Source organism: Chelonus insularis, unplaced genomic scaffold (genome assembly GCF_013357705.1).
Source record: "Chelonus insularis isolate UGA/USDA-ARS -01 unplaced genomic scaffold, ASM1335770v1 contig_146_pilon, whole genome shotgun sequence".
Taxonomy (NCBI): Eukaryota; Metazoa; Arthropoda; class Insecta; order Hymenoptera; family Braconidae; genus Chelonus; species Chelonus insularis.
In genome coordinates, this window is record NW_023276387.1 from 935,937 (window position 1) to 962,219 (window position 26,283).

The 26,283-nt window shown below is 33.3% G+C and overlaps 2 protein-coding genes and 2 long non-coding RNA genes across 19 annotated transcripts; 2 read left to right on the plus strand and 2 right to left on the minus strand.

The window, feature by feature from the left end:
- Window positions 1-23: 23 nt before the first annotated feature.
- Window positions 24-13,297, minus strand: ninaC (STKc_myosinIII_N_like and MYSc_Myo21 domain-containing protein ninaC). Of its 12 annotated transcripts, none has more exons than XM_035077799.1 (23): window positions 13,188-13,297; window positions 10,106-10,419; window positions 9,465-9,646; window positions 9,111-9,215; window positions 5,822-6,213; window positions 5,654-5,744; window positions 5,460-5,555; window positions 5,203-5,385; window positions 4,937-5,125; window positions 4,567-4,766; window positions 4,167-4,504; window positions 3,887-4,097; window positions 3,666-3,807; window positions 3,107-3,562; window positions 2,749-3,038; window positions 2,385-2,641; window positions 2,251-2,328; window positions 1,798-1,976; window positions 1,532-1,743; window positions 1,365-1,459; window positions 969-1,293; window positions 793-883; window positions 24-634 (listed from the first exon to the last, which is right to left on the minus strand). In XM_035077799.1, the coding sequence occupies exons 2-23, from the start codon at window positions 10,389-10,391 to the stop codon at window positions 152-154; spliced, it is 4,881 nt and encodes a 1,626-aa protein (XP_034933690.1). In that variant the 5' UTR covers window positions 10,392-10,419; window positions 13,188-13,297; the 3' UTR covers window positions 24-151. The 12 variants fall into 12 exon arrangements, with proteins under 12 accessions (XP_034933690.1, XP_034933691.1, XP_034933695.1 ...); XM_035077800.1 differs by lacking the exon at window positions 13,188-13,297 and adding an exon at window positions 11,929-11,994; XM_035077804.1 differs by lacking the exon at window positions 13,188-13,297 and adding an exon at window positions 11,366-11,842 and having other exon boundaries at window positions 969-1,167.
- LOC118063696 (uncharacterized) lies at window positions 12,318-14,938 on the plus strand. Its single transcript, XR_004689953.1, has 4 exons — window positions 12,318-13,126; window positions 13,190-13,318; window positions 13,686-13,744; window positions 14,032-14,938. It is a non-coding gene; the product is annotated as an uncharacterized lncRNA (long non-coding RNA).
- A 385-nt stretch (window positions 14,939-15,323) lies between these two features.
- Window positions 15,324-26,111, minus strand: LOC118063687 (protein Wnt-10a-like). Its single transcript, XM_035077791.1, has 4 exons — window positions 25,948-26,111; window positions 22,348-22,601; window positions 18,482-18,765; window positions 15,324-16,958 (listed from the first exon to the last, which is right to left on the minus strand). Exons 1-4 carry the CDS (start codon window positions 26,049-26,051, stop codon window positions 16,413-16,415), a joined length of 1,188 nt encoding a protein of 395 aa, XP_034933682.1. The 5' UTR covers window positions 26,052-26,111; the 3' UTR covers window positions 15,324-16,412.
- LOC118063688 (uncharacterized) lies at window positions 17,889-25,413 on the plus strand. 5 transcript variants are annotated; one of them, XR_004689948.1, is made up of 10 exons: window positions 17,889-18,211; window positions 18,347-18,416; window positions 18,485-19,281; window positions 19,413-19,720; window positions 19,826-19,940; window positions 20,355-21,387; window positions 22,384-22,753; window positions 22,832-23,063; window positions 23,177-23,352; window positions 23,422-23,792. It is a non-coding gene; the product is annotated as an uncharacterized lncRNA (long non-coding RNA). The 5 variants fall into 5 exon arrangements; XR_004689945.1 differs by having other exon boundaries at window positions 20,355-20,540; window positions 20,775-21,387; window positions 22,384-23,063; XR_004689946.1 differs by lacking the exon at window positions 23,422-23,792 and adding an exon at window positions 25,239-25,413 and having other exon boundaries at window positions 22,384-23,063.
- Window positions 26,112-26,283: the final 172 nt, after the last annotated feature.

Genomic DNA, 26,283 nt, shown 5'->3' on the forward strand with positions numbered 1-26,283 from the left:
ATATTTTTTATTCTTATATCAATTTGGTTATTTATTTAAGCGTTTTGCCGAATAAATACAGATTATTATTAATATGATGAAATAATAATATTTGAAGTCAGATTTATCAATGAAAATATTTGAAAAAAATTTCAACTCATCTTTCTGTATTTTATAGATCAGCGCAATATCCTTCGATAATTAATCCTGGAGCAAGTTGTACAATAGAACGACCATCAGGTTTCTGTTCTAGAACTTTAGCTTCATACTGATTGGGTCTCAAGCTGGTGTTGTCATTAATATTATTATTGATGTTGTTAGCTTTGTTTGTTGATGGTTTGCTTTCTCCACCCCAAGCACCATCCTGGGCAGATGTGCTAGCCCAACTTGGTTCCTCTCGACCATACTTCTCAGACATCCTCACCATTTCATTTGGACTCCATTCAGGTGATTCAACTCGACTGTTACTTCGATAGATGGTCACGGCATCTGGATCATCAGATGACTTGTAAGCTGTTTCTCGTTCACCGGGATATGGAGATGTTGGTCGTTGATAGCGGGGTTGTCTTCTGGGTGGTGATGTTGGTATGTGACTGTCGTAAACTGGATTCCTTCTCATGGAGTCACGTTGGTGAGGAGTTTTCCTTAGCATTGCCTAGTGAAGAAGGAATAGTTGGAATCAATAAGTTAGATTTAGTTCCAGCATAAATCGATCTTGGTAAGTATTTTTGGGTTTAGGATTAGGGTAGTAAGCAGGAGTAGTAGTAGCTCCACAGGATGTAAATGAACCCATAAAATCAATTTTGACATTACTTGGAAATTAAATGGTGGCTCATCATCCGAATCATCATTGTTATTAACATTTCTCCGGCCCATTGCTTGAAGCTCACGAATAGGATTAGATCTAGAATTATTTAACAGTTTATTATTTGTTGATCATTACATTAATGATAAGAAAATATTTAGCTTGATGTTTCAGTGGTTATTACCGCACATTGATAGAATTTCGATTTCGATCTTCATTCATCCAATTGTCTTGTTTCCTTTTGTCATTATCATTCCACGTTTTCTTTTGATTAATCGGAATAGGCGGCGGTGGCATCTTTTTATGAGCACTATAGGAATTCGTAACACCTGGTGACTTATATGATGTATTTCCCGACGTGAATTTTCTCGTTTGCGGTATCTCTGCTGGAGGTAATTTTACAGGTATATTTGGATCTCTTGTAAACGGAGTATTGATGATATTTTGACCGGTATTCATGTTATGACGAGGTGATCGGTTAGGTGAAAATGTTGTTTGAATCTCAACATCTTTAATGCAATTTAAAATATTATTAAAATAATTTTCATGATCAATTATAATATTATTCTTTACTTCAAACCTTTTTTATTTGGTTGAGTTGCCCATGGTACTGTTTGTCGCCGCAGTGGTGCATCCCATGACTCGTGTTCTTCATCAGAAACAGAACATATAGACCTGATTGTGATAATTAATTTCTTAGATGTATCAAAAATAAAATAAAATAAAGAAATAAATGAAAATTATTACCCTGTGCCTCTTCGACCTTTTAAAGGATCATTCATGTAGCTTGTATCAAAAAAAGGAAACTCATTGTATAAATCAAATGGCAGCTTGTGAACTTGTCTTGGACGATTATCAAGATATAGATTCTTATTGGCATTAGGATCTATTTTATCTAGCGGTGCTCGTTGAGTGTTCTCTTGGAGATTGGCGAAGCAGGTTTGATTATACAGATGAACCTAAAATGAGGCTAGGTTAATAAGTCTTCCCTTGTTCAAGAAATTAATACAAACCTGTTGGCAAAATTGAACCAGATCTTGATACCGAGCTGCACGATACTGCAACAGAACCTGGAATATGCTCTTTGATTTCCATTTAGAGCTGTAATATTCTATAAATTGCTTGGTGTTTTCATCAAATTCACCTTTCAACACTGGACCCATCTCTTTCCTAACAGCATGGCCCCTGAAAGCTATTTAGAAATTATTATTACAAAATAAACACTTGATTCCTCATGCTGGTAATGGAAAGGTACAAGTGTGGATGCTAAATAAGTTATACTAATCTTTTATAGGATTTCATTGGTTCATGATATCTCTATAGTGTCATAATAAATAAACTAATGAAAACCCGTATTATATACATGCATATATTTTTGAAAATAAAATCAGAGTCTAACACTCTAGTATTTCTTATTCTGATAATAAAAATAACATTGATTTATTTTGGCTATTCCAGTGAATTACTTTTTTGAATTTTCAATGCTGCATCCTCTTCTGACATTGTCACAGAATCAGATTTCTTGACTTGTGTTGATTTCTTAGCTGAAATGAAATAGATTGAGTAAATATGAACTATTTTTACTTTATTTTGTACTTACCATTTTCCTTCTTCTTCTGATTGACTTTGTTGAGCTTTTTGCGTGCTAAAAATGCTCGAAGCATGCATTGAATTTTGACTATTTTTCTTACTTGAGTTTCATATAATCTTGATAAATATTCTTCGTTATAATACTTGAGAAATACTTTGGTTTTTCCAATTATCCAGCCTTCCATTTTTAATCTAACTAATAGGAGTCGGCAGTTATCTTTGGTCATCTCTACGTTCTCATCAAAATCAAAAGCTAAGAATTTATATCTGTAAATAGATAAATATTTAATTATAATAATTTAAAAGTAGTTAATCCAATGAGTGATTCATTTATCGATTGGATTATTGCTGATAATCAGTGCCAATTTATCAACCTTCTAAGAAATTCTTGGAATGGAATTCTATGTGGAAATCCTTTCTGTCTAATTTTTGCTGTATCCAAAACAGCTAGTGCTCGGATCTGTTGCCTCACAAGTTCCCGATAAAATCCTCGAGGTTTTCCTTCTAGATCAGCTCGAATACATCTCACAAAGTGCGTGCCACCGTTGCTGCTTCCCACTGATAAATTTTTCAATATCTCCAGACTAACTGAACGAAAGGTTGCTGCACATGTTCGCATCTTTCTCGACTGAGAAAACTGTCCTCTTGATGATGTGTTGTATCTCTAAGGTCAACATTAAAGTAAAGATCAAGAACTTATCATTATCATAAGAAAATAAAATTAAAGCATACCCGAATCTTGGAAGCTTCTTGCTGTGCCTTTCCTCCTACCCGTTTCTTTACTTGTGGACCCTTTGGTTGATCGCTGACTGTGGTAAGATTGCCAGACTTTGTTAATTGACCAGTGAATATCTGTTTGATGATCTCGAGAGTTGATGTCCTCATTGTATTTATCATTTCAGGTGGCACAAAGTCTCGATTCTTTTCAACAATGTCTGTCGCATCATAGGATATTTTTCCAGTGTAATGAGCAACACTGAATTCATGATGGCTGATAGCTTTGACATATAATCCCTTAGACTTGTCTTTCATTTTTTCTAGGATGTACTGAGTGTCTTGTGATTCACGAGAGGCATAATCTAGCACTTGGAACAGTCCATAGTTCTTTCCCATCAATCGTTCAATCACTTCTCGATTGTCATAATAATGGAAATATTCGATAGGAATTTCCTCTTCTTCTTGCTCTTGCTGTTGAACACATTATTATTAATTAATTAATTGATTAATGGATGATATTTTTTATGATAATGGATAGAGTACTGGTACTTCTACCCCACTTATAGTAACTTACCATCTCCCAACCAAAGACTCGTTGATTATAATAACACTGTAGCTGTTCATTCATTGTGTTCACAATCAACTGTTCCAGTCTGTTGTTAGAAAAGCATTCAAAGCCAAAGAGATCTAGGAGGTCTATCACAAATTTATCACCACTGGAAAGAAAAATATCATCAATAACAATCCATTAATCATGCAAAATAAATGAAATACTTTTAAAAATTATTTTCATACAAAAGAGTTCGAGTCATCGACAGCTTTTCATTCACACTGTTGATGATCCAGTCAACAAGTCTATTATACACTGTACTTGATAAAATATCCCGAGCTAAATTAGCCTCCTCACATGTGTGCTTACATCGTACAACACTACCTTTCTTTATCATACAATAATTAGTCAAAGACCAGATGAATTTTTTTTGATCCAGACCCAAGAGGTTTGCCACTAGAAGCAGACCAATTATTTCTCATTAAATAAATCCTTCATCATATCACAGAATTAAAAGGTAACTACCTGTATTAGCAGCATCAACATTCCTAATTTCAGCTTCACTATTACTGCCTTCAATGAACCTCACTTCACCAAGAATCAAAATAGCTGACAGTATCGTCCATATTTTCTTGGTACACTCTTCCATCTCCATGAGCTTCAACACTTCATTGATCTCATCAAACTTGAGACAATTTCCCTGAGGATTGTGTCGAACTTCACAGGAAGCCTTGCCATAGTTAGGCTCACATATTCTTAGATATCGCATCCGTCTTCCAGATGGAAGGCTGTACTCTTGAAGCTTTTCTTTAGCATCCAGAGCATCATATAGATAATAAAAGATATGGAAGTTGGATTGACTCCTTTTGGGAATGATAATAATTATAATTATTATCTTTAGAATTGAATAACTTTGCTTACTTACCTGTCGAACAATGAAACCCGCCATTTTTCTAGCTGATAGATCCAGAATATAGCACCGGAAGCCTTGCCAGTGGATCCAAAGGTCGTTTGGAGTTGGAACACACATCTGGTGGAATTGGGATTGAGTGGTGTTGCTGCATGGGTGAGTGCTTGAATCAAATCCATTGCTTTTGCTAGTCTGATACCTATGTCTTTGGTGCTCTACATCAAAGGTATTGATCAGGATTGATTATTTCAAGCTCGGTCAACATATTGGGGTAGAGTTCCGATTCGGGGACACCTCCGAATATATATTTTTCACAAATAACTATCGTGGACTACTTTTGGAGATGCTTCCTAATCGGAACTATGTTTAAGTGTTGCTTTCTTACCTTGCCAAGATACATCAGGTGTTTGATGACATTCATCATATTGGATGTTTTGCCAGATTTACTTTCACCTGAAAAAATAATGTGCTGAGCCTCTTCGTTGTGAAGCACATCTTGGTAAGCTTTGTCAGCCACTGAATAAATATGTGGAGCATTGTCTGATCTAGATTTGAAGTTGTATTTTTCATGATACTGAAAAGAAAATAAGTCAATTGATTAATATAGTAATCTAAATGCTATTGTAGGAGGCTTCTTAGCATGCTTCTTACACTGAGTCCATAGATATCTTGGATCTCGTTGGGATTTAAAATGATCAGAACATCTCCAACGAATGCATGGAAATCACCCTGACGAATGCGCTCGTTGAGCTCATCTAGAATGGTGTCTTCAGTTAGGACTTCTAGGGCAGCTAAGTCTTCTGTTAGCATCCTCTCTGCTTCTCTCTTGTCTGTCTAAGTTTGGTGATCAGAATTAGAGAGATTGAAAATGGATGTGTGAATGGAAGGTATTAGTTGTTGATACTTACTTTGACGAAGCCATTGCGAACCATACATTCAGGGTATTTTGACTTGGGAGCCTTTTCTCGAGCATTTTGCGCCAACGTCTTTAACTCTTGAGTTAACTGTGCGAAAATGAATTATTGGTTTAATGAATTATTTTTGTTTATCTTAGACTTTTGAGATGTTTTCTTAATGGAATAGCATCATTTATCATACTTACAACATAATCATTGCTCGGAAGTTCCTGGAGAAAAGGATGCTCTAATATTTCCGCCATCACTGGTCTATTTTCTGGATTCTTCTCTAGACATCTATATAAAAAAATCATCAACAATCATTCCATCATTCCAAACACACATTTTTTGAATCAAACAATCATATTGCCTACTCATTGATAAAGTCAATGAAGTTATCCGACCAGTTAGCAGGTCTATAAAGACTTGGTGGTGGATTTCGTACGATCTGGAAGAGAGCTCTAGTCGCATGCATACTTTCAAAAGGTGCCTTCCCTTCAGCCAGTTCAATAGCTGTGATCCCAATAGACCAAACATCAGCTCGAGTGTCATATCCTCCTTCAGGATCATCACTCTTACTCATCACCACCTCTGGAGCCATCCACGAAGGTGATCCAATGCAAGTCTTGCATTTCGATGTTGGAGACTTCAGTTGTTTAGCAAGACCAAAGTCAGTCAATTTAACCTCGCCAGAGCTTGTTATCAAGATATTAGAACCCTTTACATCTCGATGAATAACATTATTTTCATGCAGGTGGATCAAAGCCTGCAACAGAATAGTTCTGGTGATAAATAAAAGAATTGTCAGACAAGCATTATTCCTATGGAGTTAAGAGTTATACCTAGGTGTAACATTGCTTGCAAGAGCGAATAATATTACCGAGGTGGAACGATAACTTTCATGCTCATTCAAGTACCTGTGTGCCAACCCATTCAGATGATTTATTGACAAACGGCCACAATTGTAAATACCATACACTGCTGGCTTGTGTGAAAATAAAAGAATTCATTGTCTGTAATTGCTTGGGTATTGATGGAAATATTTCCTTTCTTCTACTTTTTAAATATTTTGAAATTACTAGGCCTATCAGATTTTATCATTACTAGGAACTGTTAACATCAACTAAGTTAATTGATTTTCATTTAAATAAATACGAAAAAGTGTACATTTTTCAAACTGGTTTGGCTTCATTCTCTAGTGGAAGAAGAATATGCTAACATTTATCGAATTGGGTATTTTCATTTTGACCATCATGGCTTCAAGTCAGGGCCTGATGACTTTAAATGAATTAGTGAATCATGATATCATCAGGAAGCAGTCAAAAATGAACGAACTATTGGCAAGTAAATCAATACATTTCTTTTTTTTTTTTAATTTAAATATTAAAACACCTTTTTTCAGGCTCATTTAATTACTTCTTGCTATCAAGACTTTTATCCAGTGGTCGTCTATGATAACCATGATTACAATCTCGTAAAAGTTCTCCAGACTTCCAAACTGGTATCCCTAGTTTCATACAATCCTCTGGAAATTTTTCACTGGGGTCACCATCACCATCAACTAGTTAATGCACACTATTCAGAAAAAGCTAACTTTATTTTCATTTCAAATGAATCAATTGAATCATTTCTAGAAGTCTTACCAACACTTCAGCACACATCTTGGTGGAATCACATGGCTGTTTTTATAATCATTGATCAATCATTTAATGGTTGTAAAAAAAGGAGGAAACTCTTGAGAATATTATGGTATAATGATATATTAACATCATTCTACTTGTGCTATGATGAGGATGGAAGGTTGATGATATTTACGTTTAATCCTTTTACCAATCGTGCACCAGTACCTTGGAAGCTTGCTGGTATGGTAGAAAATAGGAAGTATCATCCGTGGACACTTTATCATCGTATTTATCACAATCAAGGTAAGTAATGAAGCTAATTTTTTGGAATTGAGGTTCTAGATCTATGATCAAATACCTTCAGCTAATACCATATCATCTAGAGTGTAGCGAAGGTGAAGTTGTCTTCCATAGTTAATTTTCAAAAAAAAAATCCATAGGTTCAAAAATTTGTGAAAATTTTGATTTTGACCGGACAAGATATTTTGATGGCTACAATAAATCAAAAGCACTGATCTGCATCTCTGAGGAGAAATTATGGTCAACATCAGAAAATTTTACCAAAGCTAGAATAATTAGACAACACACTTACATCACTAATTTAATGAAGAATATATTGAATCTTGATTTCACCATAATACATCACTTTATTAATCTATCAAACATAGAAGTAGGAAGCGATTACAGAGACACCATTGCTGCTGATCTATTCATCTGTCCAGCTCCAATGTGGGAACTTGAGACCCGAGTATTTCACTTTCATCCTGTCGTTGAACTGGAAGCTGTCATCGTATCACGTTTCCCAGGAATGAAAACCCCACTAGAAACCATCGCTGATTTCTACGGATTTTTAATGATCTCAATGACAATAGTAATCCTGTTTATAACCTACTGTGTCATTATTGTCTCTCAGAATCACCAGAATTATTCCTTTGCTTTCTTTGAAGTCCTTCGATTGCTAAGGAACACAGGAATAGTCAGCAACATATCCACATTGCATTTGCGAATTTTTTTCATGATAATATTCTTCTATTTTCTCGTGCTCCATGCGACATTCAGTGGCCATCTATCGGCATTTTTAACTCAAAGTAAAATAAAATCATTCCCCCAAACTCTAGATGACTTTAAAAGCTCTTCCATCAAGAAAATTTTCATTCCTTATACTATAAAAATTGATCACTTGGATCAAAAGGTTAAGAAAAAGATTGTAACAACACATGACATTAATTGTGAAATTTTATTCAACGTAAGCACTTTCAATTATGCTTGTATCACATTCAAACCAATTATAATCAACTATCTGATGAGGAAGCAATTAGTAATATCTAGGAATTATGTTATTCGTGATCACTTTAGCTACTCTTCACGTCATACATGGCCACTCAATCAACGTATTAATAAATTCATTATGAGACTTGAACAGTCTAAAATAATTTCTCATAGACTTGATAGTTATATGAAGTCTGTTCTAGATAATATAATACGAATGGTATCAAAAAGATCCACCAAATATCGGCCAATTAAATTTAATGATTTATTATTTGCATTTGATTTTTTACTCTTCGGGCTTTCTATAGCAACGATATCTTTTTTTATTGAGATCATGAAGCACTAGTAATCCCAAATGTGCTTCTTTTTAAAGCTAGGCCAACCAAGCTTTCAATTAAGACCAGAATCAAGGTAAAGCATGTATTTTTCATCAGTGTATCCACTGATTTTGGTATCAAAATAAAGGTCATTTCATATAGAATGTCATTAATGAAATGTAACTAATCATATTTTGAACAAAAAGTCTTCATCACTTAACCTCTCGTGTTTGATGCACTTTATGATAAAGGAAAAATGAAATAAAAAAATAATTGATGATAATACACACACACAAACACACTGTTAATAGCAATAATGCAGCGAGTTAATTCCTGAGAATCATGTCTACAAATGACTGTATGTATTCATTATAAAACAAACGCAAATAAAAAAAAAAAATGTTGAGGTAATGAATGTTCTTATTCTTTATATACAACTCTAAATAATCCTTTACCTTTATAACTTCTCTGAGAATGTAGCTAATGTGTTCCTCTCGCATTGTTTTCTCGGATGCTGCAAGTCCCCTGACGAGGTCCATGACCGGTCCACCAGAGCAGAGCTAACAAATAAAGAGAGAACATACAGTTATGTCGAGTGAAGATAGAAATGCCAGCATAATTGCGGAAATAATTTAGTCTCACTGCCAGTGGAATTAAAATTGAATTGTGGTCGACCCCATGTTTTTCCCCTATTTTTAATTTAAGGCTCAAAATGTTATTCGTTTGTGGTTTTACCGTATATGTATTAATGCATTCATTCTTTTATTTCATTTTATTCCTTTCATGAAATAATTAGCAATCATACTCACCTCCATTGCAATCCATAATTGATCAGGTACAGTCTTCTTTCCAGATCTTTTCCTGTATATTCCATTGAAGTCTGGAATATTCGGGTGTCCTCCATGATCTCGAAAAATTCTGTACTCTTCTACGATGAATTCTTGGGTCTCAGATGTCAGTGGTTGTATCTTGACAGCTACTGGTCTGCTTCCTACAAGAAAAAAATAAACATCAATTATATTTCTAATACTTTTCATGAGGTAAAAAAAATTCGGTTTCTTTTCTGATGAGTTGACAATTGTCATGCTAGGTAGATTGGATAGAGCTGGACGAGACTCTTCCGATCTATGGGTCTTATTGACATCGAAAGCCAGTGTTTGGAAATCATCTCATCCTGCTCTATCCACTGGACTCTCCATCATCATGATCGATTTAATAGAACAGAAGTTACAGAGACCAACACACCTCAACATAAAATACCTAAATCAGACATGAAGTTAAATAAAAGAATCTCTAAATTTTTGTTATGATAATTGTATAATTAAATTAGATTCAGGTATTATTTTCAAAGACAAGCTTTATTTAGGCTTCATTGATGTCGTAACACTATTTTCTACGTTTCAGTTAAAATAAAAAATTAATGTACTATAAAAGGAAAGAATGAACCTACCAGATTGGGTATCAACAGCAGCATACACTACTCCACAAACTCCAGAACCAATGACTTCATTCAAAACATATCTCTTTCCTGGATCCTGGATGCTATCAAGTCGTTGAAGAGTATTCTCTGGATATTTAGAAGAACTTTGCTGACCACGACCATCACGAATACTCGAATTGCTTGATCTTGGAGGTCGACGGTCTCTACCTTCTGATTGATAAGAAGCCTTGCTATATGATTGTTGATAATCATAGTCATCATCTTCAAAGCTACCTCGTTGATACCCATAGTCCATCTTGGAGACCACTGGATTGAATTCTGGACTGAAAGAAGAAATGGTTTTGAGAATAAAATGAATTTAAACTGATGAATTTTTGAATAATAAATAATAAAGAAACTTGTTTATTGAACAAATGTATAAACTTTAAGCTGAACAGAAAGTAAGATCAAAATAACATAGTGGATGAATGTTTTTCTTACACCACATTCACATATAGTCAATGCTGAGTTTTCTCGCTTCTCTGGCTCTCGATTACAACCAGCAAAAAGTTGCATTACATAGAATACATGCAGTGCCGACAAATCGATAAATTATACAAAATGTAAAACAAAAACAGTGAAAAAAGGATGAAGAAACAAGTGATGAAAATAAATGAATTAAAGAACGATTACAAATCTCTACATCGAATAAATTTACAGTTAAGTAATAAAAAGTGGTAAACAAAGAATAAAGTGTTGGATATTTTTTGCTGATAAAATATTTATTATACAAAGGTAAGTTAGAATTATGTATATAGATTTTACACACGTAAACTGGATCGAATTTAAGCTGGTAAGTATTTTGTTGTTTTGCAATATGTGGGAAGAAAAATAAGGTAGGTATTTGATAATAAAAATGACCAATTAGAGGCCTTAGATAATGAGTAAAATGTCGGTGGAGATGGAAGGCTTCAATTGCTATTTTATGGATATTTATCGAATATAATCATAGAAATGATCATTCAATATTAAAACTATCTAGTTTACGTGTGTAAAATCTTTACACATAATTCTGACTCACCCTGTACTTCAGATTTCTATTTTTCATGAAGAAGAAAAAATAAGAAATTTTTTTTTCCTCTGCATTTGAAGCCATTGATTTCTTTTTTTTTTTTTATTCATCTTTGAAATACGTTTTGTAACAAAGTAGTAATTAACTATTACTGACGGTCGGATGACTACTTTGAAAAGATGCAATTAATACTGAGTGCTCTATGCAGAGGATCATACCTTTGATTTACGTATGAGAAAATGAAGATTCTTCAGTTTGAAAAGTCATCCTCTCTTCTTTGTTATATCAATAACTCTTAAATGAATCTTCATCATGCCTTTAACGTTTTTTACTCCTTTATCTTATATTAAGAGACTTATGATTTGCAAATGAGTATATAATATAAGCCAATCATTGCAAGCTAATTATTTTATGAAATTACTCAAGGATTACCAATTAAGGGCCAAGGGTTTTTTTTTTTCTCCCTCTCATGATTTATAGACAATTCAGATATTTTTATATAACATGGCAGATGCACAAAAAATAAGTGTCAGTAAATCAAAAAATTTCCTTTAAAAATTATTTTAATAGTAATTTAATGCAAATAAAATAATTATGAGCTCATGTTTCACTCAACGTTTACTATAACCACTAGAATAGTTTCAAATTAATTTAAATATATTTATAATCCATTTTATTGTCTAGCTTTTCATGGAATTGCATTATTTAAACTGATATACTTTATTTTAATTAGTTTAATTTATTTAACTAAAGTTATTTATTGTAAATTTTGGTTTGGTACCGTAAGATATAGCGAAATCGTATGCATAACCTTCAAAAAATTGCACAGTATTAATATCAAGTACAGTCGAAACACTGACAAAGGAAAATTGGAGGTTATACATGGAAATTACTTTGGCGCATGCGCACAAATTATTTCTTTGTATAACCTCCAATTTCTACTCTTTCAGTGTTCGACTATACTGTGTATTAGTGTGTGTGTGCATTGTAAACCAAAAGTATGTTAAAATAACACGTTATAAGTGTGCTTAATGCTAAACTCCATTACAAACTATAGATTTTCACACACTCTAAACACACTTTAACTGTTTTATTACTGAATACTTCAATTTTAGCAGATGTCACTACTTGTTTATTATTTTTTGCCGCCATTTTTGTTAATAAAAATGATTGAATGTTTAGTGATTGTTGAGGTGTTGTATTTAAAAATAATTAAATAAAGTCTGAAAGAATGTATTGATTTTAAAAGATGAATATTAATTATCACAATTGATTAGTAATAATGAGCAATATGTTGTCTATATACGACAGTTGTGAAGGACTTGATATTGGGAATTCGGTGGGAAGTCACAGAGTGTTATTCGTACAAGATTGGAATGCAGGATGGCCTTACTGTTGAAAAAAGATTCCAAAGGGGTAATGTAGATGCTCTAACCGGTTCCCAATTGCACGGTCTCAAAGACTGGCACCTCGTAAATTTTCTCAAGTATTTCTTTTCTTTATACTTCCTCATTTTGTATTTATTTATTTTAAATGAAAAAAATTTCAATGCAAACAAAGAAAACACTTATAATCATTCATCACATTGCTGGTTGCAATTTCGTGGTATTGAATCAAATTGATGTTGGGATACATTTTATTTTGAAAACATTATGTGAACAAGTTTTTTGTTTTGTTTTCAAAAACATTTACAGTTAACACATTTTTATGAATAAGTTTAAAAACTCTAGTGTCTTTTAAAATCCTTGGAAAATTAAACATCTAGAGCGGCATCATTGTGAGTCTTCTTCGAACCTCATGCAACATTTACTTTACCAGTATATGCACGCGTCAAAGCCACTAATGAACTTTTTTTACTGATCGTTATTGGAAACTATGCTTTTTATTCTTCAGACTCACATAATATTTATGAAGATGTTCTCTGATGATTAAATAATTTTTTACTTACTCAAACATCGATGAAATTTACTCCAACAAGGGTGAGTGTTGAAATTATTCTAATTTTGAATTATAACTAATTTTTTGCTTTTCATTACTTACAGGTAATGACACTAGGATAGGAGGATCCTTTGGAGAAATTCAGCAACACCAAATATATGTCTACGAAGAGGCACTGGAGACTGAGGGGTAGCTAAAATACTTGGTTCTAGTTTGAATGACTTAGTGGTTCGGTAAGTGGAACACTTGGCTTCATAGATCCAATAAGGTCAACCTAATTAACAGACTTAACTTGCGAGCCTGTTAGGTTTATTGATTTTTATTTAATACTACTTTTTTCAATACTTGATAGTTGCAATGAATAAAAGAAAATCAATCAATCATTTTTTGAAGACACTTCTTTTACTTATGGTAATTTATTCTATCAATTATTCAATAAAAATGCACATTTAAAGGTGAATTGACATAATTGTATCCAAATCAGTTGATCAATTAGCGAATCATTGATTAATTAAATTAATTAAATGAAAACTTGAATATAAATTTAATTGATTTCCTGTCTTACTTAAATTTTCATTGACAATTAATTTTTTTTTACAGGTAGAGGCTTTCTCTTCATTGATATCTAATTTATCAACATCAACTGTGTTGAGTAACAGGTAATTTTGGTCATCTTGAAAAAAATATTCCTAGATGGAGCCAACGTTCGATATTTTTTATTGATAAGTACTTATTGAATCATTTGTATTTAGATTCATTTTTATCGAAATAATTTTTGCTGACCTAGTCCTGGTCCAATATTGGACCCAGCTGATGCTAGATTTAGTATTGAACCTAGACTGGATCAGTCTTGCTTCCAACATCATTCATGTTAAGAATCATTTTGATAGAAATAATTTTTAAATTGAGAGATTATGGTGTACTGAGTCATGTTTTCTTTTTCTAGTGTATGAGGGAAAAACCTTAAGCTTCTAAGCAAGTTATTTCTTTCATCATTATAGAATGAGCACTGCATCAATACGTGCTTATCAGTTTCTTCATCTGGATTACAATCAAATTAAGACAACACTTTTTTTTTATTTACTGGAATCTGTCTTATTTAATAATTATTTAGTAATGATAGATGTTGTCATGTCTGTTGAATGTATCTTAAAGAATAATTCGAGTAAATATTTGACATGATGAATGGAATATTGAAGAAGGTGATGGATCTAGCAGATTCGCGACAGCGTGAAATCCTGAGTAGCCAAGTCTATTCACTTAGACTGATAGTTCTCATTTCTTTTGAGGATCCCAGGTGCCGGGAAACGACTGTCGAAATCTATCAGAGGTTGTATCACCTGCACGTAAGCCACTTGCAGTGCTCAATTACACGCTAGAATGATGACGAAAAAAAAGAAGGGACAGGAAAAATGAAAGAAACCCATTTTACTGATCTACAGACTTTAGTGGGATACATTTTTAAGTATGGGTATCATTTGCTCAGACCTTTTTACTTCTTACATCTCAACACTTGTTGCTTTCAGGCATACATCCGGAACACACACTGAATATTACAAAGATAAAGAGACTTGTTCAAACATATTCATGTTACTCTTACTGAAATTTTTAATTTTTTATTATCATCTTGGGAATGTCAATTAATTCTCGACACTAAAAAATGATATTTATCTTTCATTTTGTGTATTTAAATGGAATTTTTACAATTAATAGTGTATAATACAAGTAAAAGCTTAGAGCATTTGAGTAAATAGACCTATTGATGGATAAATTTATTTTGTAATGTTTATGTATATAAAGCAAGTCGAGGAACATATTGTTATCCACATGAGAATTTTTTTTATCCATAATATATCCAGGAGATAAATTAAATAGATTGAAAATAAATTCAGAATATATCCAGATATACAAAAATATATCCGGGATATTAACCGAATATATCTTACACAAATATCTATATTATCATATATATATATATATATATATATATATATATATATATATATATATATCCATCAAAAAATTTTAAATTTGAAAAAAAAGGAATTTTTTGTTCCGTAATTAAACTCATTAATAAAAAAAAAACTAGAGAATAATACTAACAGTAAAAAAAACAAGCAGAGGTCCACTTGACTATTTTTTAAAATTGTTAGTATCATTTTCTAGTTTTTTTTTTGATGATTTTGATGACAAAAAAAAATATTACAATACAAAGAAAATAAATTGCATGAGCTGATTAATAAATATGTGATGAAAATATATTTTATTCCATTCTATAAACGAAAATAGAATGAATAAAAAAAAAAATACTAATTAATTTCCATTTACAATAATTTATCCATCTACTAGTATATTTACTCAACCTGTTAACAAAACAATTTCCAAAAGCCAAATTTTTATTCCAAACAATAAAATGCGCATTTACTTATTAAAAATTTCATTACAATTGTTGTATAGTCTAATTTCCATCATCGATTTCCCTAATAATACTGCAGCATTATTATCATTACAGTAAGGAAATGAATTAAAAATTATTTAATATAATTAAAAACGATAATAATTAATTAAATATTAAATAAGTGTTGATCACAAATAAATTACTTAAAATATATATATTAAAATTCCTTAATATTTTAAATCAACGCTTCAAGCGTCCCTAAAGTTATAATACTAGTTACAATTAATACTATTGTTCAAGTGTGTCTTTGACATACAACTTAATTATTACATTATTATTTATTATATATAATTAAACGAGACCTCGGCAGTGGAGTTTATGTTTTAACATTTGCTTTAAAGATAACTTATTTTATTCCTCTAACATTAATTACCAATAACCTTGTCTATTAATTACAATTACATAAATTAATTTAAATAAAAAAAAAATCAAAGCTATCAAAAAAATCAGTCTACTTCCAAATAGATATTGCATTGATGAAATAAATATGAAGACCAACATTTGGATTATGATTGGAAGAAATAAGTTTCAAGCTCATTGAATAATTTGATGAGTAAAAAAAAATAGTTGAGGTTGATAATTAATTGTAAATTAACATAAAATTAATTCAATACTTATTTAATTATTGTGAATATTATTTAAGCTCCTAGAGATCTACTTCAATGTACCAACATCTAGACCATGGTCTTCCAAGTGGATTCAATCCACCAACTTTGACCAATAAATAATTTCAATAAAAACCTTTCAACCTTTTTCTTTTCGTTTTTTACACAAATTTCTTAATTACTAGTACCATTTATCAACAAACAATTCAGCCAATTAATACGAAAGTGTCAAAGAATGGATGAGCTAGAGTCCAAGAGTTGATTTCATTTGCAAACAGTAATCCATTCTTCAATAGTACAGTTTTGACACTGAACAAAACAACACCAATGAAATTTACACCGACATCTTTCAGTTCTACGTTGTTTGATGATATTGTAGCCTCGTCCGCAACATAAAGAAGCACATCCATCACCACCAGGACTGGTCCTGTTGCATCTACGACCAGTAGTACCCGGAATGTCTTGATAAGGATCACGTTCACAAAAGTTAGGTGATTTTTGATAGTAGAATAGTTGTTTTGCTAAGTCACGAGGTTTTCTTTTTCGTCCAATGTTGTTGCCATCACGACCAGGACGATTTTTCCTCTGCTTCTCTTTATCTATTCGACGTCTGCGTGACCCTCGTAATCTTGAGAGTGGTGTAACGTTACCTAAATTACTCTGAGCCACGAGAACTGCATTTCGAAAACGATCCTTGAGGGTTTTGCCGACGATCCGAAACTCTGGGACTACTTTCCAGCAGGTTTTTAACTCACATGAGCCAGACATTCCATGGCATTTGCATCGAACTTGAATATTATTCTCCACTGCCTGTAAAATAGATTAATTATTATTAACGATATTTTTCTTTCCAGTGGTGATGAATTTGTGATAGACCTCCTAGATCTCTTTGGCTTCGAATGCTTTTCTAACAACAGACTGGAACAGCTGATTGTGAATACAATGAATGAACAGCTACAGTGTTATTATAATCAACGAGTCTTTGATTGGGAGATGGTAAGTCACTGCAAGTGGAGTAGAAGTACCAGTAGAAGAGCAGTTGAACTGAAAAGGTAGCAGTGAAAATAAATAGAAGAAAGTGCACGCATGACTGATCGACTTCAGTGATGACCAGGACGTCCAGAAGAAGAACAGTCAGTCATCGATAGATGGACGGATATTTTTGATAATGGAACTGGAGAAAACTGATTCAGAAGCAGACGACATTGAGTGTATTCATCAACCAATACATCCACTGTGAAGTGGAACCTAGATGTTGATTCATCTTCAAACGATAATTATATTTAGATGACCAACAACTCTAATGACCCATTGACACCTTGTGAACAACTCACACACTGCTATTGCTGTTTTACTTTAAATTTCCTCCACCCAAATGCCAGTTGTCTTCGTGAACAAATATCCCGTTATTGTTTTAAATTTTTTATGAAAATATTACGCTGTTCCTCAATTGGAGAATTTGCTTCAACAGCTGAATGAAATTTTTCTTAAAAGTCAAACCGATCAGAAATGAATCATTGTCCTGGAATGAGTTAAATTTCATAATGGACCATTAAATGACATAGCAGAATGCGAGGATTTGATGTGATATAATGAGGTACGGTTTCTGCAAACATCCGAAAATGAGTCTGGGTTGCAAAAAAATGTAGACTAGATGTGAGGGGGGGTTTTTAGGTTGGTAACATTGAGCTCTTGCGTAGTTAAAGCAGAAAGGCCATACTCAGGCTGGATAATTAAGTATCTAAATTGGTTTTAAATCAAATCAACCTTGAAAAATCGAGGTAATTGACAAAAAGCAGCGAGTCTAAAGTATTGTACAAACAGAAAGTACAGGTGACTCTCTTGTGGACAAAGAGGGAGGAAGAATGAAGCTGTCGTGAGATGCAGAAAAGAAGGCGAGACCGAGAAGGATTGTAAGAATGAGAGGTCGAGAGAAGGGTTACCTTTAGACAAAGAGGTGTCGCGTACAAAACAGTTAATGAGTCTACGGCTGGGTGGTCCGGCCCGGGGCTTCGTCTTAATAACGTCGAGGCGAGAGTGAACATGGAGGTTGTGCAGAGGATGTGAGGAGAGCACTCAGTTTTTTTTTCTTTCAACATTTTTTTCTACTTTTTTATTTTTAACGTTTTTCAAATTTTTATGTTTTATTAAAAGTTGCAAATTAAGCTTGAAACTGAGCATTTATTTTTTACTTTAAGGTTAAGAGTTTTGAGGTTATATCGTGATCACTTATTGGCATTGGATTATGAGAACTTTTTATCGATGAAGGTTAGTGGTTATAATGAAATCTAGAGATAGAAAAAAAAATAAAAATATATAATGATATACATTACCAGACGTCCAGCTTGATTGTTGTGCAAATTAACGGTCGACTGAATATCACCAGCCTTTTCTCTTGAATCTAGAAATTGCCTCGAGAATTCCATCCCGTATTCTAGATTATGAGAACAACCTCCCCATTTCCAGTGTGCTCCGCGTGCTTTTGCTGGTGGTTTACCCTTGTAACTAGACGGATCGCAACCGCAGGAAATCAAACGACCCATGCTGCAGGATTTTGCAATACTGTGTGCTACACCAGCAGCTGATATCGCATAGGCAAAAGCCGTTTCTCTGTAACCTGGAACAAAGAAGACGCAATTTCATTACACAAATTTTACACTTGGGTGATTGACGATGTTGCACATGATAACACTAGAGTCTCCTGGAATCTTTCATTTTTCAACTGGAAAAAATATCTCTTTCTTTCAACTCTGTCTGCTTATTTTTTTTTTTCATAACGAAGTTATTGTAATGGAATCGATTTTTAAAATTCGAATCAGGGACAATTTTTACTGATTTTCAGTGTTAGTTCAACTGCTGATTCATTCAGTAATTAGACAGGCACCGATAATCAGTGATTATTTAGTGCTAATCTAATTATTGATTCAATCAATGGTTGGATTAGCACTGAAAATCAGTAAAAATTGTCTGTGATTCGCAATTATTTTCACTGATTCAAAATATTGTTAATAAATGAGACCAATATCAACAAAATACTGTTGTAAATGACTATACATTAATTTTAACAATGGGATATTGTTTATAACAATTGCAATTTGTTATATGGAGAACTGTTTAATGGAAAGTTTGTCATGTGAGTACACAGTCTACCTATAATCATTGTTTATTTAAATTAATTTTAAGCTTAAAGATGAATTTAAAACATCATTTATTCATCATCATAATCACTGTTAAAAAACCAATAAGCTCTATTCCTGTCCCTAGAGTACATCCCTTTTGGCTTTTAACAACATGAATTTCGAGACAATAATATTATGTATTAATGTACGTGAAGCTCATGTGTTTTTATCATCTCTGAGAAAGCGAAAAAAAAAGTAAATACGGTTCATGCGTTTCTCGAGAGCCTATACTGGGTTCCTTCAACTCCGTCTCCTCCACGTCGTCGGCGTACTTGTTGTCGTCCGAGGAGAGAAGTAGAGAGCGGATTCAAGATCTACTGAGAGACGTATAGCTCCCACTGGAGGATTTATTACGACTTCTCTAACATCCTGCTCACCCATCCAGCGGTTGCAGTGAGTATCTGCATTATAAAACAGTTGCTGCCAATATCCGTATAAAGTAAAAACCTGGACTGTTGTTAGTATTTTCTCTTCTCTTATTTTTTTTTTCTTTTACAGTACCACCCGTCCTACCACTTGGAGTAGTCAACACTGATGATGCAAAACTTGATGCTTTTGGGAGTCAATCAGGCATTTTAATTGGCCAAGTGTCATCATGAAGCATGATCAATAGGTAAGTAACATCCATTTTTGATATCACTATCATCTAGAACAGTTTAGCAATATAGCTTTCCATGATAAAATCTCCAAGCATTTGATAGAACATATTATTAGATCTGATAGTATCTGATTCTATCAAAGCATATCTAATTCAATAATTTCCTTATGTTTAACATCCATCACGTATACAAAGAGCTCTAATTAGATCAAGCTTGTCTAGGATATCAGATCAAATTCATCTAACTGAGACCTAAACTCTAGACTAATCAGCATGTTGATCTCCATCCTGCTGATTGGTCTGCAATGCAATATAGAAAGTTCAAAGCCATTTTTTGCTAACCAACATTGATTTTTATGTCGAATAAATACTCATATGATGATACTGAAGTTTCTTTGAATTCAATATGATCAAAATTCTCTTCCGCAGGACTGCTTCAGTTTAATCCTATTTGAAGTATTACTAAGTGTTCCAGGGAATCAGAGATCAGGATATTGATTAAAGACTATGAGATGGTGTTGATTCAGAGAAGAATTTAGTTTGAAAAGAGAATCATTTTCTAGCTTTATTCGATCAAGCTAATTATTGAATTAATTTTCTAGGAAAACATAAAGGGTAAGTGATTTTAAATTAAGGTTTTGGAGTAAAAGAATGCAATGTTGATAACCTGGTCTTAGTTACCAGTGATGGCAGTCTCAAAATTAATTAACCCTAACAGTAAGTTGATGAAACATTTTTCTGTGTTTTGAAAAGACTAGAATAATTTGTTAAAAAAATGATGATAATAAAAATATATATTTATATATATATTACTGCAGAAAACAGATGATTGATTTACGTATTTTCTAGATGTCATTATCTTGGCAAAGCGTAAAAAATCGTGGTGGAAACTTCTGAGAATCCCTAGTACTGTGAGGCGTCGAAAATCTTTAGAATAGTGACTAAATCTAGCGTATCAAATCCTCACGGTTCTCTCGCACCAAAGTGTGTTTCTGTAGGCATGCCATGGAAGAAGCCAGCCAATGGTTAAATTGACTGTACCTACATCTAATGAAAGCCTAAGGTAAAGGTTGACCGCACACGTCGTGATGCGCTTGATCCAACTCAACGTTTGCCTGACTCTTTATCCCACTGGATAAGGAATAACATTTTATCTATTAGAAGATACATGTTACCCAAAACTTCTTCAGATCCATGATATTGAGTAACCAATCATCCTAATAGAAAGTTAACTACTGATCATAGAATACCTGCACCCAATAGTCTTGGGACATTTTAGGAATTTAAAATATGCTCGAGGAAATTATTTAAATGGGCTAAATTACTACCGAAGAATTAATCTCGAGAGTTGATTCATTGGAATCGTTTGACCATTTTTCAGAAGAAATTCGATGAATACTTGATTAGCTTGGGGGACTTTTTTTTAAATCCAGAGGAAAGTAAGGAAATAAGACCATATCAGGTAATTGTGCCTTTGCTGTTTTTTGTTTTAGAGTAAATATACAATTATTTTTGGCATCATTTAGAACAAATAAAATATTTATAGGTTAAAATGTCAGAATGACACCATTTCCTCACAGCGTGCAGTAATGTGATCATTCCCAGCTTTATTATTCTAACCTTTTAATCAAATATTGAGCTTCTCACACAATTTGCTCGAAAAAATGATTCAGAATAAATATTAATAGGTTTAAATGTTAAGATATCAATATGGTTCAATTGGATCAGCTGCCAAAAATCTTCAACAAAATTAAAACAACATAAATAGCGTTAATGACAGCAGCATCATAGTAAGCATCAAGTGATGATGAAGAAGCCCATGATAAAAGTAAGATGAAAAAAAAGAGATCCGCGGTACGTAATCTCGGCTTGCAGATAATCAGACTTGACGTATATCATGCTTACTATAACAGAGGCTGTGACTCTTAAGAGATTCAGGTCAGGTGCGCAGTCCGTCGCGCGAACTCAACACACTCGTCCAACGCGGCACTAGTCGCGTCGCTTTTCATCTCTCACAATATATGTTTCTCTTTCGGCGCACGTACGTCCTGACGGGACAACAATGAATTTATACTCAAGACTCGCGATACGCTCAACGCTTACCTCCTTTTTCTCTTCCACAATGTTTCTCTTTCTCTCTTTCACTCGTTTTCTCATCTCTTGTTATGGAACTGGGTCAGGTATCCAACGAGGGACATTCTCAAATGATCCCACGACGTCGTGCGTAGACTACGCTTGATTTAAGAGGACATTTCACGTGCATTCCACGACAGGGTATATTTTTTGCAGAGTGCGAGTAAGATTGAAAAAGAAGTTTGCGATACATCAAGTGTGTGTTGCGAAAATTATCTTGGATTTATTCTAATCTGTCTTGTATGCCAATCAAAATCTCTATTTTAAATAGAAAATATTCAATACTGACCTCGTTGAAGTAAAACACTGTTCTTTTGTGTTCTAGTACTTGTTGATAGTGATGAACAATTCCACCTGTGCCATGCAAATTGATGTTGACATTCAGTTATCGCCATCTGGAGACCTTTGATTGCCGCTGCTGTCACGTCTGGATTTGCATAGCAAAGATCTCTTTGCTCCTTCGTCAACCCTGGGATTCCATTGCAGACAATTATATTACCACTTGACCAGTCATCCACTGAATTACTCATCAACCCCATCGCTCTAAAATGAATGAAAAAAATTCAACATGTAAATGAAGTTCATTGATCAAATAGCATCACCAGCACCAATAAATATCACATGGTAATGAAGGAAGATTGATCACAGTGGAGATTGTTGGAGAAAATGCTATTAATAAACATCACTAATTAAAAGTAATCTAAGCAACCTATCGTCATAATTAAATAACAACACACTCAGCAGTCTTGGATAATCTATTCACATCGATCTAGACTCTACATCATTTTTCTCTTATTTCTCGTGGCCAAATATTTATGCACCATACAAATTGGCCATAAAAACAAGACCCTAAAAGTAAGGAACGTGTTGCACCCGCGTGTGAATGTGCAAATTCTTCGGGGACCTGTGTGACTTTGGGAGAGAGAGAGGCTTTGGAATCAGCTGAAAGACAGAAAGGTACCAGGAGGAAGATAGAGGATCCTATTTGGTGGATCCTGCAAGAAGGTAAGAGAAATGAGAAAATGAAATAGCATGAATAAAATGTGATAAAATATCAAGGAGATTAAAATCCTCAATAATTTTTTAATTTGTGTTCTTTTTGTTTTTTATTTTTTTAGGTTTCAAGTTATTGAGCGTTCCCATTACTTCTACAACACCGGTGCTGGTATCTTATGCACTATTGATGATCTAATGAAAGTGAATTGATGATTCAAAGGCGATAGACAAATTGCTACATAAATGTGAATACGCTCTAGAGTGTTTTGTGCTGCTAAATTATCAACAACTTGACCAGGTGAGGAAAGAATTTATTTATTTTTTGTTTTTTTAATTGATTAATTTAAATCAAGTGTTCTTTTCTTAGCAACGAATCAGATCATTGAAGATCTATCATCTCCAAAAAAAGAAACAAAATGTTGAATATTAATCAGATACCATGGGTCTTAATAAATAATTATTCACTTAATTAATTTTTCAACTCAATCGATCTACGTATTTAAAGTGAAGTAAGAAATGATTATTAATAAATGAAAGTATAGAAAAAATAAATATAGAATAAGGAAATAAGCAGACAAGTTTTCGTTTCCATCAGCTACCATATGTTCAATTTACACTTAGAGTCTGTTTTCCAATCAAAAACATCCAGAGATATTGGGTTCAAAAGGTGCCAACATTTAACGAACTTGTTCAAATATATCTTTAATACTATTTAACTTTAGTTTTACGATCACTCAACTTTTACAGCTGTTATTAAATTAATCTTAGTTACAGAAATAAGAATTATTTACAAGTCCTATCTTTTATTAGATGACTCTCTGCAAACTGACTTCTATTTTTTTATTTTATTTTTTATTTTAAATCCAACACTTATCTTTATTTATCAATGGATTAAAGATTGTTAGAAGAATAAAAATGTTATCAGTAATCTAGCTAATTTAACATGCAGTTTATAGCAGTAGTTGTATATATATATATCTGTATTTACGACAACTGAATTTGTCGATAAAATCAAGAAAATTACAGATAATTAACGAGTTGGTAGAAATGAAAGGCATGTTATTGGTGTGTTCAAAGGATTGACCCTTTTCGTAACCCTAAAAGCAAATCGCTACGACTATTCATTGAAATTATCGTACTCTGGCACTCACCCTTTTGTGCACTTGTGTATACTCTCTTTAACCAAGGGGGAAACCTAGAAGATACTAACGAACTAGAAAATCCATCCATGTTAGTTGGAATTTAGCGAGAAAAAAAACGAAAGGATAAATTAGGCCATAATTTTATCAATTGAATAGCACTTGGTAGCTTCAACTTCATCAAAGTCCAGGTGGAAAAAAAAATTCTAGGTCCATCAATGAATGCAGATGACTGTTTTCCAATAATTCCTAAATGAAAACATGAACATTTTGACCTGGGAATTGATGATTTAATTCAACACAAAACATTTTCAATATCTTTCATCATCATCCAACAAAAGAAAAAGGTAACAGAAGGTGTAAATGAAATACCAATCGACGTTCTATCACGACTCTGTTTCTTATCCCATCATTTTTTCCATCAAACGTATGACAATAATTATGTTGTAGTGAAGCATTCCACTCAGAGTACATCCAATACCCACGTGTCGTTTAATTGAACGTTCTTTTAGTTAGTGACATCAATCGACTTTTAAGTATATTGAGCTGTCAAGCGTGATGTGAATGGTTCCAGAGACACAACACATTGCAGCTGCTGCTGCTGGCGATGTCGTTGAAGATCATGGACTCTATTCACAAATAGTACCCAAAAATGATCACCGCGAAATCTCCATGAAGTTCACCCAGTCAATTTCAAGGTACTACTTCTAGCTCTAGACCAATACCTAGGTCACAATTCATTCAATTCCATCAGTGAGTAGACCTAAAGATCATGGAAGGTTGATATTCACTTTTTCCTCTGCTACCTTCTATTGATAGATTTTCTTTGCTGGTTCTGTACAGGATCGAAAGAAAGGCAAGACGTTACTGCTGGCCTTCTGGCCCATAAATTCCCGAATGCCACAATTTGATACGCTTCTAGCTCTCTGGCTCCTGGCTAGCTTTCACTACCTTTAAATGAATTGTAATTTCCTGTCGTTATTATTATCCGTTTGTCAATTTTACAGTTTAATGTTTTTATAATCTTCACAAATTCTTCTTTCAGATAAAAATGAAACTGGAAATGGATCATCTATTGGTAGAGTAGAAGCTTTATTATGATGACAGGAAGTGACAATTCATGATGATATACTTTCTTCAGTCATTTTATATTGATTGCTATGGATTAGCACTAAATAACTGGATCTCTGGATAACTGCATCTTCATCAACATCAATCATTTCTTGGTAATATGGTATTTATAAACTTTTCAACATCTAATGACATAACTTAGCTTATGAGATAATGTATACTGTTCTAAAGCTGTAATAACACTTGAAATGTATCATTCACTGGTGGTCTGTCGATGCATGAAGAAAAATGAGTTAATAGTAATGGTGAGTCATCGATTGCTCTAAAAAGTGTGTCAGAAAAAGAAGTTGATGATTTAGAAGAATTGCTTGATATCAGGAATCTTTTACCGTTGGAAAATTAAAAGTTGGGTATGTTGTTGAATGTTTGCTGGCAAACCTAACAAGTTCTATATCTAATAAATATCGATAAAATATTTTTATAAATAATTTTATATGATTAAACAATTGTATATTGTTTATAGCAATAACAATTTATTGCTCTATTATTTTATAATACACAGTGATTCACTATCATGATGTTGATTGACTTAAAACCATCACCAACATCTAGAGACTAGAATTTAAAAAAAAAAACAAATCCATGCAAATTAAAATAAATAGTAATAATTAAAAAAAACTTACCTTCGTTGTTCAACAAACAGCAGCATAAAAAAGAGTGTGATCACAAGAGAGTTATAATTCACGAAAGGATTTCCTAACGGGACGTGTGTCCGATTTGAAGGCATTCTGTCATCGCCTTGCTTTGACTCCACTTGGTGTTGTTGAATGTCGTCACTTATCCACTTTAACTACCAACCCCTTAACTAAAGAATTCACGTCTCTAGCAATACATATAATATACGTTGGCAGTGTTTCTTATTTTTCTTCCACCTAGTCACTCTCTTACTTTTCTCGTCGGCGGTCTCTCTGATCACCAGTGCGGCACGCGTCGAGGACTATTCGCCCTCGGGCACCGGC